Raw genomic sequence first — 13,945 nt, 5'->3', positions numbered from 1 at the left:
TCTGCCCGTGTCATGTGATCCCAGCACTGGAATGCAACCATTGTAAGGAGAAGAAAATGCGGATGAGCGAACATTGCTCACGCGATGGGCGATGCGGTGTACAAAGTGCAAAGCACGTGCGAGCAACAAAGTGCTGAATGGCCCGGCTCTTTGCTGTGTTCAAGCTCCATATGGCCAAACGACCATTATTGTACTTCCTTGTTTCAGCTACGGACAACGGTGCACCCAAAAACCTGGACTGGATTTGCAGATTTCTCCTTCTAACTTCTCCTTAAATTTTTGTTGTCCCTTTGGACTTCTGCACCCTTTTGGGGCTTCTTGTACTTCTCAGACCTTGCCTAGAGGTAGCCCCTCTTGTTGGATCTGTTTTCTTTCTGCTGCCGAAACAGTTCCTTCCTTTACAAACCATTTGGTCCAATTGGCCAGTTACCAGGGCACCCACTTGATGTTTAATTGACTCCGAGCATCTGATGTTAACCTCTGATCTATTACATTGTTAAGTAAGAAGATTCTCACTCATTCAGGCACCTTATCAATTTATACCAGATCAAACCAGCTTTATGAAGTTAGAGCGAAGTATGCAAGCCAAGTTTACAAGGGTTCACTTAGATTCTGAATGATGGTGTTTAAACTTATACAGGCATGTGTTAAAGCTACAGAATTTGAATACATGGTTTAATTCTTTTACAAAGCATAATTCTAAGACATGATTTTCTCACAGAGGTGTCCTGCATGTTTCTGCGCTCATAGCTGAGATCGAGGGTGGGTTGCCTATTTGGTGCAAAGCTAATGGATATCTCAAAGTAACTTGGAGAGAAACTCAGGAAGGGAGGAGGAACATCCAATTGTCCTGGTCCATTGGGCCGCCAACCCTCCAGGATTGGCCTGGAGTCTCCAGGAATTGCAGATCAATCTCCAGGGCACTGCTGAATGCAACCCTGGAGAAAAATCACAGGGACATTAAAAAAGATTGTTTTTTTTTTAATTTTCTTTGAACATTGCTCTTTACCAGATATAAAAATATTGAAAATGGGGGAAAAAAAGGCCGGTTGGCTGTCAGTCAAGCATCATCCAAATGGGTAATGTGTCTTTTTGTTTTCCAGTTGGCATGGGAAAGCAGTGGATCACAAGGATGGATGAGTTGGCCAACTACCGGCTGCTGTGTAGAGGCAAGTCATGTGATAAAACCTCCAGGAATACAGTTAATCACAGTTGGCAAAACTATTGGTCCATGTTGGGTCCAGTAACATATGGAACAAATGGGAGGTGGGTGGACTTGATAAGGGAATATCAGAAGTTAGCAATCTTGGGATCATTATCCACATCAAGTGCCAATTGGCATTGGGATGGTTAGATCAGGAAAATGAATGTGTTCCTGTAAGGCTGATGTGGGAAGGAGTGGGTTCCATTTCATGGGACACTGGAGCTAGTGCAGGGGCAGGAAAGAATTGTACCACTGGGATGGGCTGCGTCTGTACTGGGTTGAGGCCAGTGTTCTAGTGGAAGGGACAGAGCTGTCAATAGGGCTTCAAACTAGTAGGATGAGGTTGCAGGGAGAAGGTAGATCTGGTGAAAATAACACAAGTCTGAAGATGAAGGAAACTGGGCATTAGAGTAACGGTCAGATTAAGGATAAAATAAATGATCACAGGACAAATACAACTATAAAACAGAAGTATAAAAAGACTGCTAATAATAAAGTGAAAGGACCAACTCTTTAAAGACTTAGGCAATAGGAAGAATGGGGAGGTCATACGATCTTTGGAAAGTAAGTGTTTGAATGGGGTACAGGAAGAGGGAGATCCAGGAGTACAGATACAAAGATCTTTAAAGATGGATTTCCAAAAAGCCTTTTGATAAGGTACCACACAGTAGACTCATAGCTAAGGACATAACATGTGGAGTCAGGTGACAAGTAAGCTTAGCTACAAAACAGAACAGAGAAAATAAAGGTTAAAGGTGCTCACTCAGACTGGAAAAAGAATGGAAATAGTCTTCCTCAGGGATTGGAGCCGGGACCACCGTTCACCATTTACATAGGAACGTAGGACTTAAGATCAGGAGAAGGCCATTCAGCCCCTCGAGCCTGCTCCGCCATTCGGCACAATCATGGCTGATCTGGTTGTGGTTTTTGCTCCACTTTCCTGTCTGCCCCTATAGCCCTGACTCCCTTGTCTATCGAAAATCTATCCAACTCAGCCTTGAATAAATTCAATGACCCAGCCTCCACTGCTCTCTGGAGAAGAGGATTGCACAGACTAAGGTCCCTCAGGGAGAAAAAAACATTCTCCTCATATCAGTCTTAACAAGGAAATTGTATCCCCGAGTCCTGGTTTACCCCCAGAGGAAGAAGCGTCTTTTTTCAGCATCCACCCTGTCAAGTCCCCTCAGGGTCTTTCATGTCTCACCTCTCTTTCTTCTAAACTCCAATGGGCACAGGCCCAACCTGTCCAACGTTTCCTCATAGGATAAGCCCTTCATCCCAGGTATAATTGGAAGTACAATTTCAAAATGTGCAGATGTCACCAGATTGAGCTGTATGGTTAATGAGATGATATAGGAAGGCTTTAATAAACATGCTGAGTTGGCACATATTTGGCAAACGAACTTCAGTATAAATAAATGAGAGATCATACATGTTGTCAGGAAGAATAGGAAGGGCACACAATCCCTGGAAAATAAGTGTCTAAATGGGTAGAAGAGTTGAGGGATCTGGGTTATAGGTACACAGGTCACTAAAAGGTGAATGAGATCATGAAATTGCCTTCTGAGGAGGTTAGATATGAAAAGTAGTTAAACTTGTATAGAATTTTGCCTAGACCACACTGGGAGCACTGTGCATGTTCATATTATTAAAAGGGTATAGAGGCATTGAAGAAGGGGTAAAAAGATACCAGAACTGAGAGATTACACCTAGCGGGAAAGGTTGGACAGGCTGGAGCTCCTTTCTCTAGGAAAGAGGACTGAAGGACGACCTGAGAGAGGATTTGGGGTTTGAATAGGGCAGGTGTAAATGTTTCCACTTGCAAGACAAACCAGAAATAGGGACCTCAAATATAAAATAGTTACGTATTGCTAAAAATAGACATTTTGTCAAAGCTTTTCATCTTGCACTCATCAGGACACTCGCAAGAATACCAATGTCACAGGAAACAATAATTAAACTGTATGAGAAGAGAGTGTTGATTGGTTGCTAAATAGTTACCAATAAATCCAACAAGGAATTCAGGAGAAACTCTGTACCCAGGGGGCAATTAGAATCTGGAACTAGCTAAGGAGTAGTTGAGGTGAGTAGCACAGACACATTTAAAGGTGAACTAGGTAAGTACCTGAGGGCAAAAGGAATCAAAAGATATGTTGGATAGGGTGTGATGAAGAGAGGTGGGAGGAGGTTCATGTGGAGAATAAGCACTAGCATAGACCAGTTTTTTTTCATTCATGGGATGTGGTCATCTTTGGCTAGGCTAGCATTTATTACCCATCCCTAATTGCCTTTGAGAGGGTGATGGTGAGCTGTCTTTTTGAGCCGCTGCAGTCCCTGTGGTGTAGATACGCCCACAGCGCTATTAGGGAGGGAGTGCCAGGAATTTGACCCAGCAACAGCGCACTGTTCCTGTGTGTAAATCCCTTGCATTACTTAGTGACTTTGTTCTACTTTGGATTCACTGAGTTGTGTTCATTGTTACTTTGCCCACGTTATCATTCTCTCGGGTTCTCATCTCACTTCACTTGGTAATCGGAGAACCTGGGTGAGGTATCGTGAGGTCATTGTTCCGCAATGTACATCAACAGCTTTGGGAGAGATGGGGTGAAGGGCAGGAGGGGAAATGGAGGAAGAGGGAAATCCAGTTGTTTGCAATGTTGTTCTGCTAATCTTCCATTTTGCTGAATAAAATACTAAAGTGAAATGTTCCAGAGACATTAGTCAGTACTTCTAACAGCCAGTGTTTCTTTGATTTTGTCTATGAATAATGTATTGTGGTTTCCCTCCCTCCCTCTCATTCCATGTTCCTGTCTTACCTTTGACCCATAATAACTGGAATACACACCTTGATTACACTTCTGGCCCTTCTGCAGTCTATCTCCCCATCAAGAGTGGCTCAGCCACAAGAATGCAGCAAGTCCAACTGCCAGGTAATTTCACTCGCTTCCCGCACCTCCCTGGAATTGATCCAGGTGTGAGCGTGCAGGGACAGAGGGAGCTGGGGGCTCATCTGCATGGATCTTTGAAGGTGGCAGGGCATAATGAGAGAGTAATTAGCAAAGCATATAGGATCTTGGAAGTATTGAGTACAAAAGCAGGGAAGTTACGCTGAACATTTATAAAGCTCTGGTTAGATCCCAACTAGAGTATTGCTTCCAGTTCTGGTCACCACACTTTAGGAAGGATGTGAGGGTCCCTGTGATGGTGCAGAGGGAGATTTACCAGAACGGTTCCAGGGATGGGGGGTGTTTTAGCCACAAGGTTCGGTTGGAGAAGCTGGCATGGTTCTCCTTGGAGCAAAGGAAGTTAAGGGGGTATTCAATAGAGGCGCATAAGATAATGATAAGTTTCGATTAGATAGACAAAGAAAATCTGGCCCCATTGTCTGGTGTCACAAGGTCTAGGGGGTCACAGAATTAAGTTTTTCAGCAAGAGTTGCAGATGGTGTTGTGAGGAAGAACTTTTTAACACAGTGAGTGGTGATGACCTGGAACTCTCTGCTCACAAGGATGGTGGAAGAGGAGACAATCAATGATTTCAAAAGAAAATCGGATCGAAGGGAAATAAACTTGCAGAGCCAAGGGGACAAAGCAGGGATATGGGACTGATTGGACTGAGCTGCAGACAGCTGGCAAAGACTCGATGGGCCAAATGGCCATAATGACGATGCTTGGGTCCCCATTCCTCCACACCTAAACCCTAGCCCCTCCAAGTTCTTTACCTCTGGTCTTGGAGTCATTTTACAAAGTATACGCTTAAGAAGCTGGAGGCCAGCACACTGAACCACAGGGCTACAATGGTTGGAGCAGTGTTCGGGAAATGTTTATCATATACGTGCTCAATAATGGTTGTCACAGCAGCCATCGTCTCCTCACAGGTTGGCTGGATCTGATCTTCTGGGAGGATGAAATGATGGGTCCCATTGTCTCGGAGCTCGAACAGGAAGGAGAAGTCAATTCCAAGGTCAGCTGCCCAGTCAATGGATGTGCCAGCTGCATAATCTGCAAAACAAAACCACATTCCAATGCAATGAAATGAATCTCCACCAAGGTCAATCTACCCTTCACTGCCCAGAATGGGGTTTACACAGACAAACTAGACGATCTTTTGCCTTGTGATAAAGAGTGATTCCATGTTGGGATACATTCCCACAGGCACCAGGACCCTTTAGGAGCCCCAGCCACCCCAGTCACATATGTACCTTGACAACAAGCATCATTTCTCATTGCTATTCGACTGTGGTAGCATCTCAGTCAGTCCTATTTTTGCGTGATTGCAGTAATTAGGCTTTTTGAAGTCACATCAGCAGACCCACTTTTAATGTGGGTTGAAGATCGACCTACTCCAGGGCACCTAGAGTAAAGTAGCATTAGTAACAGGGGTATAACTGAAGTGTGATGAGGATTAAACTTACAGAGAAGCTCTACCGTTGATCCCACTTTAAATCTTGTCCCATGCTTCTGGTACAAAGCATCAGCTGCTTTTTGTCCGACATTCACCTGGAAAGTGATAAACAGGATGATCACACAGGATAATATTTGAATTGTTCTTTAAAAACCCTTTTCTCTATCACCCCCTTTTCCCCTCAGATGAGGTGCAGCTCCTCATTCAATGGAGAAAGCAGATATTAGAGGAGAAGATGGTTGAATAATTCAGAGCCCCTTGGCTAATGATCTGAGGGACATGGGTTCAAATCCCATCTGGTGGTGGAATTTAAATTTTATTAATAAATCTGGAATATAAAGCTTGCCTTTGTAACAGTGACCATGACAACTATCATCGATTGTTGTACAAACCCTTCACTAATACCCTTTAAGAAAGGAAATCTCCCATCCTTACATGGCCTGGCTTCCATGTGACTTCAGATCAACAGCAATGTAGTTGACTCTTAACTTCCCTCTGAAATGTCCAGTTCAAGAGCAATTAGGGATGGGCAATGAATGCTGGCTTTGCCAGTGACTGACACCACATCCCACGAAAGAATAAAGAGGAAAAAATATCCAATGTTTCAGACAGGATGGGTGTTAACTTAAACAGCAATAATTTCTCCACTCACCACCCGTCTATAAACAGAAAGGTGTTTTGATTTTTTTTCCCCCCTATATAAGTGGTGGTGTATTCCCCAACTCCCTCGGTTTTGGTGCGATCCAATTTTCTATTAATAACCCCAGAGCGAACTCAAGATAGGATGAATTCAAAGGGTTAGTTTATTTGCACACACTGAAAACTCAAAAAGTGAGTTTGTAACTTCTCCCTCGCCTTCAGCTGGTAAAAAAAGGGGTATGGAAGTGAAAGATTTACAGTACAGAGACCACAGAGAAAAGAAATATTGTTTCACATGGGTTCCATAGTCCAGAATCATGGTCCAATAAAGTATTCCCTCACGAAGGATGGTGGGTTGAAAACCGATGCTGGATAATGCACTTTTCTGGTGGTGTTGATTTCACACAACGAGATAGACATACGGAGGTGAATCAGTATTACAGGTGATGGTACAGAATTTCCAGCAGAAGCAGTGTAGATGGGGCCAGGTGTCCAACCTGGGCCAGGGCTTCTCCAGTGTGACCTACTAATCAGATGTTAAACAGCAGACTGAGTTTTTCAGTTCAGCAAAGCAATATTACTTGCTCCACAAGCCAGAGGCCCAAGCCACATGACTCCCACCTCTCCACCACCTTTGACAAAGGATGAGTATCCCAGGTCTGGAATTTGGCTTTGCCTTCAGGACTGCCATTATGTGTTAAAAGGAATGTTTGAGAGGTCATTGTCTTAGTAAGCAGACAGTATCTTCTGACAAGCCTGGATTATCAAATACAAAAGGCCTTTGATGTCACTCCCTTTGAAGTTGGGTTGTGCAGTCACCAGGTGATTGTTGGTAGCTCCTCAGAGATAACAAGGTGTGAGATTTCCAAAACTGCAAAGTGTCTCCTTTTGTTCTGGGATCACGGGCAGACACAGTTTCAGCAGTTTTCAGGATATTGGTTCAGTTTTTTAAATTTTTGAAATATCGGTGAGGATATCTCTATATATTTTATACAAATATACAATGTGAGGTCTTAGTCCCTCACAGTCCTCACAGCTTGGAGGAAAAAAAAGAATTGTATGAGAGAAGAAAGGGGATAAAGAAGTATGTATCCATTCTCACATTCACACCGGCAGGTCCAACACACAGCTACAGAGGCAATGGCAGTGCCCTGCTGCATATTTTTGAGGTTTAAATCTGGGTCAGTGAATCAGCAAGGACATTGTCCCGCCCTGGGATGTGGAATGATTAGGTGACCTGGGAAGATTCAAACCTGCCTTTATAGGAAGTCTCGTCGGGGTTGGAGTTCTGAAGCTGCTGGCGATCATATTTAAGCAAAGCCATCGGTTTCAGGACTCTGCCTGCCCAACTCCTGATTAGATGTCCTCTAAAGGGGTCTGGGGGTTTTACAGGGTGGTTAGCACACAGAGGGTGAGTGATGGTCCAACTGCTTGTGGCTATCTGCAGAGGAGTGCCAGGTATCTCACCCTGTGAGTGCCAGGTCCTTTGACCATCGGGCTGAGCAGTTCCTGTCCAGCTTAGCACCTCCCTGTGCACCTTGGTAACCTGTGGGTCCAGCTGTTCAAGCCCAGGGGCTGCAGTTCGGCTGATTGTCAGGGGATTGGGGTGTTTTAAAGGAGCTTTGGCCTCTTTCAGGGATTCCCCTGGTTCAGTGTCCGGCTCGTGAGCTAGTGCCACTGGGGTGTTCCAGTTACTGTTGTCAGGTGCTATGAGTTGGCATGGCAACAGGCAGACAATCTGCTCCTGACCTCGGGCCAGCCTTTCTGGACCCAGGTGACAGGAAGGCCGCCTCCTGGAAGGGGCTTCTCCCACATTCATACCAGGTAGGGCTACAGTGCTGCAGCCTGGTGGGTTGTTAAGGATCATTTTAAACGCAGTGGGCGGCCCTGACAGGTTGCCTTGCGGTTCTGCAATCAGGTGGGTGGGTAGGGGATCCATTCTGGTTGGAATCTCTCTGCTGGCCACTTGGGTGATAGGCTCCATGCTATTTGGAACACTACTGCCCTCCGGTAGATGGTCGGCTCTCACTGTACCTCCCTCTGGCTTTTCAGCTAAGTGAGGCACTCTTTCTGGGCCGATTCAAGAACATTCCTTATCCCCATTTAAATGCAGCATAAAGCTACCAGCTAGACCAGTCAATGGCTTCATCGCCATTGCCTTTGGATTGGGAGTGGACACTCTCCTAACTTGTTCCATGTCCCCTGGAACACCACATCCTTCAAATGGAGGTGCAGCTCCAGCTGCACTCCCTTGTAGCTTTTCAACTGGGGGAGGCATCTCACTCCCTATCTGCTCGTCGGTTTGTCCCTGTTTAAATTCAGAAAGAAAGTTTCTGCACACCTCAGGCAAATCCTTAAACTTGGTTCTTTCCTGGTTTAATAACTTGCCTTCCTTCAGGCTCTTCGACTATGTGGGGCATCTCCATCACTATCTCTTTCCCTGCAGTGGGGCTTCACTGGCCCCTGTTTAATTCAGGGATCTGCTGTAAGTCTACTTTAAATTATATTAGCTCTTCCTGGAGCCCTTCCTGAACCCCTTTTAACTGTGCCGGCCTGGCTTTGGACACGTTTACATTCAAGCTGTTCTCACTCAATGGTTATGGGTTTTAGATCACCCTTTTGGGCCTCTGAACGTTCCTATCTTATTTACCTTGCTTATCTTTCCAATGCTGATGGGATGGTCTGGAAAGGGTCTGCCTGAGTTTCCAGGCCTATGGGTGAGATTGCAGCTGCCTGCTGCATCCTGGGCTATGAGGATTCTCTGCTCCTCTAAGTGCATCTGCGTACTGGAGGGTAAGCAGTTTTTGAATTCCTCCCACAATATCAGCTCAAGCAATCCCTCAGAGGTGCTTGGGACTCTTAAGGATCTTATCCGCCAGTGAAACGTAGGCGTTGAAACTCATGGGTTTGTGTGGGTTTCTTGTGATCGTTCCAGAGTTGCTGACGATGTGCCTCCATATGCCTCTCTAACTTGTAGACAGATTTTTAATCAGTCAGGGAATCAAGGGTTATGGGGAAAAGGCAGGAAAGTGGAGTTGAGGATTATCAGATCAGCCATGATCTCATTGAATGGTGGAGCAGACTCGATGGGCCAAATGGTCTACCTCTGCTCCTACGTCTTATGGGTCTTATGGTCTCTCTTACCCTGCCCGGAAATTTTAGCCGTATTCTGAGCTTTTCCAGCTTGAATTTGGCTAGTGGAGGGGATTCGGAGTCATGGTTAAAATTTTCATCTACCTGTTATATCGGATATGTGAGATCCAAATGTTCCACCAACAACTGGATCAGCTCACTTCCCTTCGCTTTAGTGGATAAATTTAACCGCACCTCCCTAACTATAACTTTCAGTTGCTCTGTGCTGAGGGATGCTAATGTTTCACTGCTCAGATCTCCTTGCTTGATCCACGTTTGGGCATCGAAAGTTGTCATTTTCTTAGTTTTGGGGGAAAAAGAATTTGCTATGTTAAGTTACTTGTGTTTTAAAATTTGTTCCAGTCATTGGGTTTTGCTTTTTGGCTTCTGCTTGGCTCTTTAATATCAGATTTGGCTTGTGTCTCACATGGACTCTAATCAAATTCAAATGGGTGATCCCAGATTTGAGCTCCCAATTTCTGTTATGAACAGGAGGGGAGTTCATCTAATCAGCACTAATTTCTCCTCTCACCGCCCGTCCATAAACAGAAAGGTGTTTTGATTTGTTTCCCTCTTTATAAGCGGTGGTGTATTCCCAGCCCACCTCGGTTTTGGAGTGGCCCAATTTTCGACTAATAACCCCACAGCAATCTCGAGATAGGATGAATTCAAAGGGTTAGGTTACTTGCACACACTCAAAACACAAAATAGAGGGCTTGCATCGCCCCCCCTCGCATTCAAATAGTAAAAGGAGAGATGGAGAAAAGAAAGATTTACAGAACAGAGACAACAGAGAAAAGAAATATTGTTTCAACTGGATTCCAGAATCCAAAATCAGAGTCCGGTGAGGTATTCCCTCACAGAGGTCGGTAAGTTGAAAACTGATGCTGGATAATTCACTTTTCTGGTGGTGACTTCACACGATGAAGTAGACATACAGAGATGAATCAGCCTTGTAGGTAATGGTACAGAATTTCCAGCAGAAGTAGTGTAGATGGGGCCAGGTGTCCAACCTGGGCCAGAGCTCCTTCAGTATGACCTACTAATCAGATGCTAAATAGCAGACTGAGCTTTTCAGTTCAGCAAGGCAATATTACTTGTTCCACAAGCCAGAGGCTCATGTCACATGACTCCAACCTCTCCACCATCTTTGACAAAGGATATATCCCGGGTCTAGAATTCAGCTTGATCATCATGACAGGCATTATGTGTTGAAAGGAATGTTTGAGAGGCCATTATCTCAGTAGACATTCAATCTCCGCTAGCAAGCCTGGGTTATCAAATACAAAAGGCCTTCGAAGTAGCTCCCTTTGCAGTTGGGCTGTGCGGTCCCCAGATGATTGTTAGTAGCTCCCCAGGGATAACGAGGTGTGAGATTTCTGAAACTGCAAAGTGGCTTCCTTTGTTCTGGGGTCATAGACAGACACAATTTCAGCCATTTTAAGGATCTTTGTTCAGTTTTTAAAATTTTAGAAATATTCATGAGGATATTTAAATATATTTTATAAAAAATATCCAGGGTGAGGTCTCAGTCCCTGACACTAACTACATCCTACTCTAATGATTGAAACCTAGAAGGCCCATTGCTCTGTTAGGGAATGTGAATAGTGTCAGTTATATGTAGGTGATCTACAGTGAGTTGCTAAATTGAACTGAGCTGAAGGTTGAATAGATCAGCCTATTTTTGGATGTACTTATTGAATCAAACAGGGCTGATTGGTCTAATTGCTCGCTGTATAGTTTTTAGCAGTTGGAATGAATGCTCCAACTTATTACATGTTATAGAGGAGTTCACAATCTACACATTGTGATTAAATCAGCTCTCAATCTGTAACCTGTTTAGACATTGGAATGCCTATTGTTACCAGGGTTGACAGTTTCTGGAATATCCTTACCATAAATAAGGACCCTCTGTCTCAATTGTGCTTGTGCCTTATCTACAGAGCTACTGGATTCGGTGTAAAAGAGTTTAGATTCCGCCGCCGCCGCCCCCACCTCCCCCCACCCCCCACCCCCCCACCACCACCACCACCATCGCTGGTAATGACGTCTCACCATTTCCTCGTGGTTGCTGGCTGTTGTATTTGTGTACCCATAAGGCATAAGAATCATCTGACCGTAGGAGTGAATGGCCAGGTAGCATAAAACGTCACCCAGATGCTTACGGAGAAAGCTAGCAACGGCGATGGTCTCTGGTTCAGACTCTGGTGCTGAACCACAATAGGTGATTGAACAGCAGTTTCTCGAACCCCCAATACCTGGAACAACACATGAGATTTATTTTTTTATTCATTCATGGGATTGTGGGTGTCGCTGGCTCCGCCAACATTTACTCTTGATTTTAAGCTTATGATGAATATTTAACGTTATTTTGTATTAAATCTAATTTGGTAGATATTGGTCTTAACCCAGAAATAATTGCGCTTTGATTAATTAATCACTAATTATCAGTCGTGGTCTGGTTCTCAGACCTTGTTTTATTTCATACAGCCCATGCACAACTGGTTTTTAGACTACACCTTTGTTTTCCATTTTTCAAGCTAGAACACTGACACAAGTTATCTCTTGTTTATCAGAAGTCCTTAGTCTTATTGCATTCAGTGACCCTTGGACGCCAGGGCGATGATGACAGATGGGAAGACGCCATCAAATTGGATATTGTGAAGTCTGTATAACCCTTGCCATGCCTGTGAGAGCAATTGATAAGAACTGAGACTTGCTTTGGGAAAGGACTGTACCAAGGCCTCAGAAGGCTGTAATGGAGCCAGAAATTTGGCTTAAAGGGCCGGTGCTTCGAGGACGCGCTGCTGCAGCTATAGATGAATAGTCGCCACTGAAGATGGGAGGAAGGGCTAGTGGCGGAGTGACTGACTGTAGTGACTACCTATGGGGCTACTCAGCGACTTGGTAATGTATGTGCCAAGTAGATGGTAACATATGTGCCAATTCAGGGTGCTGTGGTGGAACAGGCCAAATTGGGGTTATTCTTTGTCCTTTAGAAAAATCTTTCTTCTTTTCTTCTGATATATATAAAGTGCTTTCTCCTTTTAATAAAGTTACCTTTCTTTCTTTTATTTTTCTCTTTTTTCTATATATTAATATATTATCAATTACAATTGCCATATTATTATTATTGTTATTATCATTATTCAATAAAGTTGTTGTTTTAACACGTTACTTGTCATAGTCACTCGTTCCTGTCACGTCCAGAATACAGCTCCGAACCTGTGAGCCTCTGAAAGGGACTCTCACAGCTCCTCCCTACAGATATCTGCGGAGAGAGAAGCAGAGCTAACATTGACCTGAAACGTTAACTCTCTCTCTCCGCAGATGCTGCCTGACCTGCTGAGCATTTCCAGCATTTTTGGTTTTTATTTCAGATTTTCAGCATCTGCAGTATTTCACTTTCCCCCTGATGTACAGACATGTGGATACAGATGGGGAAGGCATGTAGATCCAACTTACTGCACCATTTTGCCTCAAAATTCCTGTTGAGATCAGTTCCAAAACAGGTACTGTTGTCCAAATCACACAGGGACATGGATTTTCTCCATAGGCGGTCCTGGAGATAAAGAACAAGAGGTCAGATTTGGAGAGTTAAAAGAGCAGGGAAAGGAGTGAGACTGGAAATTTGCACTGGAGTGCTGTTTTTGGCTGCATTAGAGAGTTGGAGTTTGGTGAGAGAGGGACTTTAAGGGTTAATTACTATCTAAAGTCTAATCTTTCTTTAATTTAGCATCTAACTAAAAGTTGCTCTTTGGGTTGGGAAAAGGTGAGTTTTGGTCCAGCTTTAAAATGGGTTATACAAGCTCTGCTTGCAGCTGCAGCTAGTTAATTAGTTAACTGGCTTAAAAAGGTTTTCAGAAGCTAGATTCAGACAGCATAAAAGCAAGCCATCTACAGTGCTGCTTTGGGCTGCATTCGAGTGCTTCAATTGAACTTTGGTGAGAGAGGGAGTTTGGTGAAGAGGGAAGGAGGTGATCCTTTCACTTTCTACCTTTCCTCAGTAAGAACAGTAGCGGCTTTGATAAGTAAGACCTGGTGAGTATTTCTTCTGTCCCTAACATTCTCTAAACTAGAGGAAGTAAAAGTAAAGGGAGTAATTTAAGGGTAAGTCATGGCAGGGCAGCTCGGCCAAATGGAATGGTCCTCCTGTGCGATGTGGGAAGTCAGTGACACTGCCAATGTCCAGAGCGACAAAGTGTGCAGGAAGTGTCTCCAGCTGCAGCTACTCAAAATCCATTTTGGAGCTGGAGCTGCGCCTGGAATCACTGTGAAACATCAGCAAGGATGTGGTTTTTGTGGATAGCATGCACAGTGAGGCTGTCACACCACAGGTAAAGAGTGCACAGGCAGAAAGGGAATAGGTGACAGCCAGGCAGAGTAAAAGCACTAGGCAGGTAGTGCAGGAGCCCCCTGGGTCCATCTCCCTCTCCAACAGATTTTCTGATTTGGTTACTGCTGGGGGAGATGGTTTCTCAGGGGAATGGAGCAACAGCCAAGTCTGTGGCACTATGAGTGGCTCATCTGCACAGTGGGGGAGAAAAGAGTGGGTGAGCAATAGTG

The 13,945-nt window shown here is 44.4% G+C and overlaps 1 protein-coding gene across 3 annotated transcripts in view; it reads right to left on the bottom strand.

Moving 5' to 3' along the window:
* Positions 1 to 520: 520 nt before the first annotated feature.
* LOC121285184 (carboxypeptidase O-like) overlaps positions 521 to 13,945 on the bottom strand; it is a 31,072-nt gene continuing 17,647 nt past the window's right edge. For 2 of the 3 annotated variants that reach the window (XM_041201444.1, XM_041201446.1), the window contains exons 8-11: positions 12,845 to 12,941; positions 11,435 to 11,637; positions 5,619 to 5,703; positions 991 to 5,205 (exon numbers count right to left, since the gene is read on the bottom strand). In XM_041201444.1, coding sequence (XP_041057378.1) covers positions 4,940 to 5,205; positions 5,619 to 5,703; positions 11,435 to 11,637; positions 12,845 to 12,941 — 651 coding nt within the window. In that variant the 3' untranslated portion in view covers positions 991 to 4,939. Of the gene's footprint in view, positions 939 to 990; positions 5,206 to 5,618; positions 5,704 to 11,434; positions 11,638 to 12,844; positions 12,942 to 13,945 lie in introns of those variants that run through there. The other variant, XM_041201445.1, reaches the window with a different exon arrangement.

Source organism: Carcharodon carcharias, chromosome 12 (assembly GCF_017639515.1).
Source record: "Carcharodon carcharias isolate sCarCar2 chromosome 12, sCarCar2.pri, whole genome shotgun sequence".
In the NCBI taxonomy this organism is placed as follows: Eukaryota; Metazoa; Chordata; class Chondrichthyes; order Lamniformes; family Lamnidae; genus Carcharodon; species Carcharodon carcharias.
The sequence above is the reverse complement of the archived record's forward strand: the minus strand, read 5'-3'. Positions and strand labels throughout refer to the sequence as shown.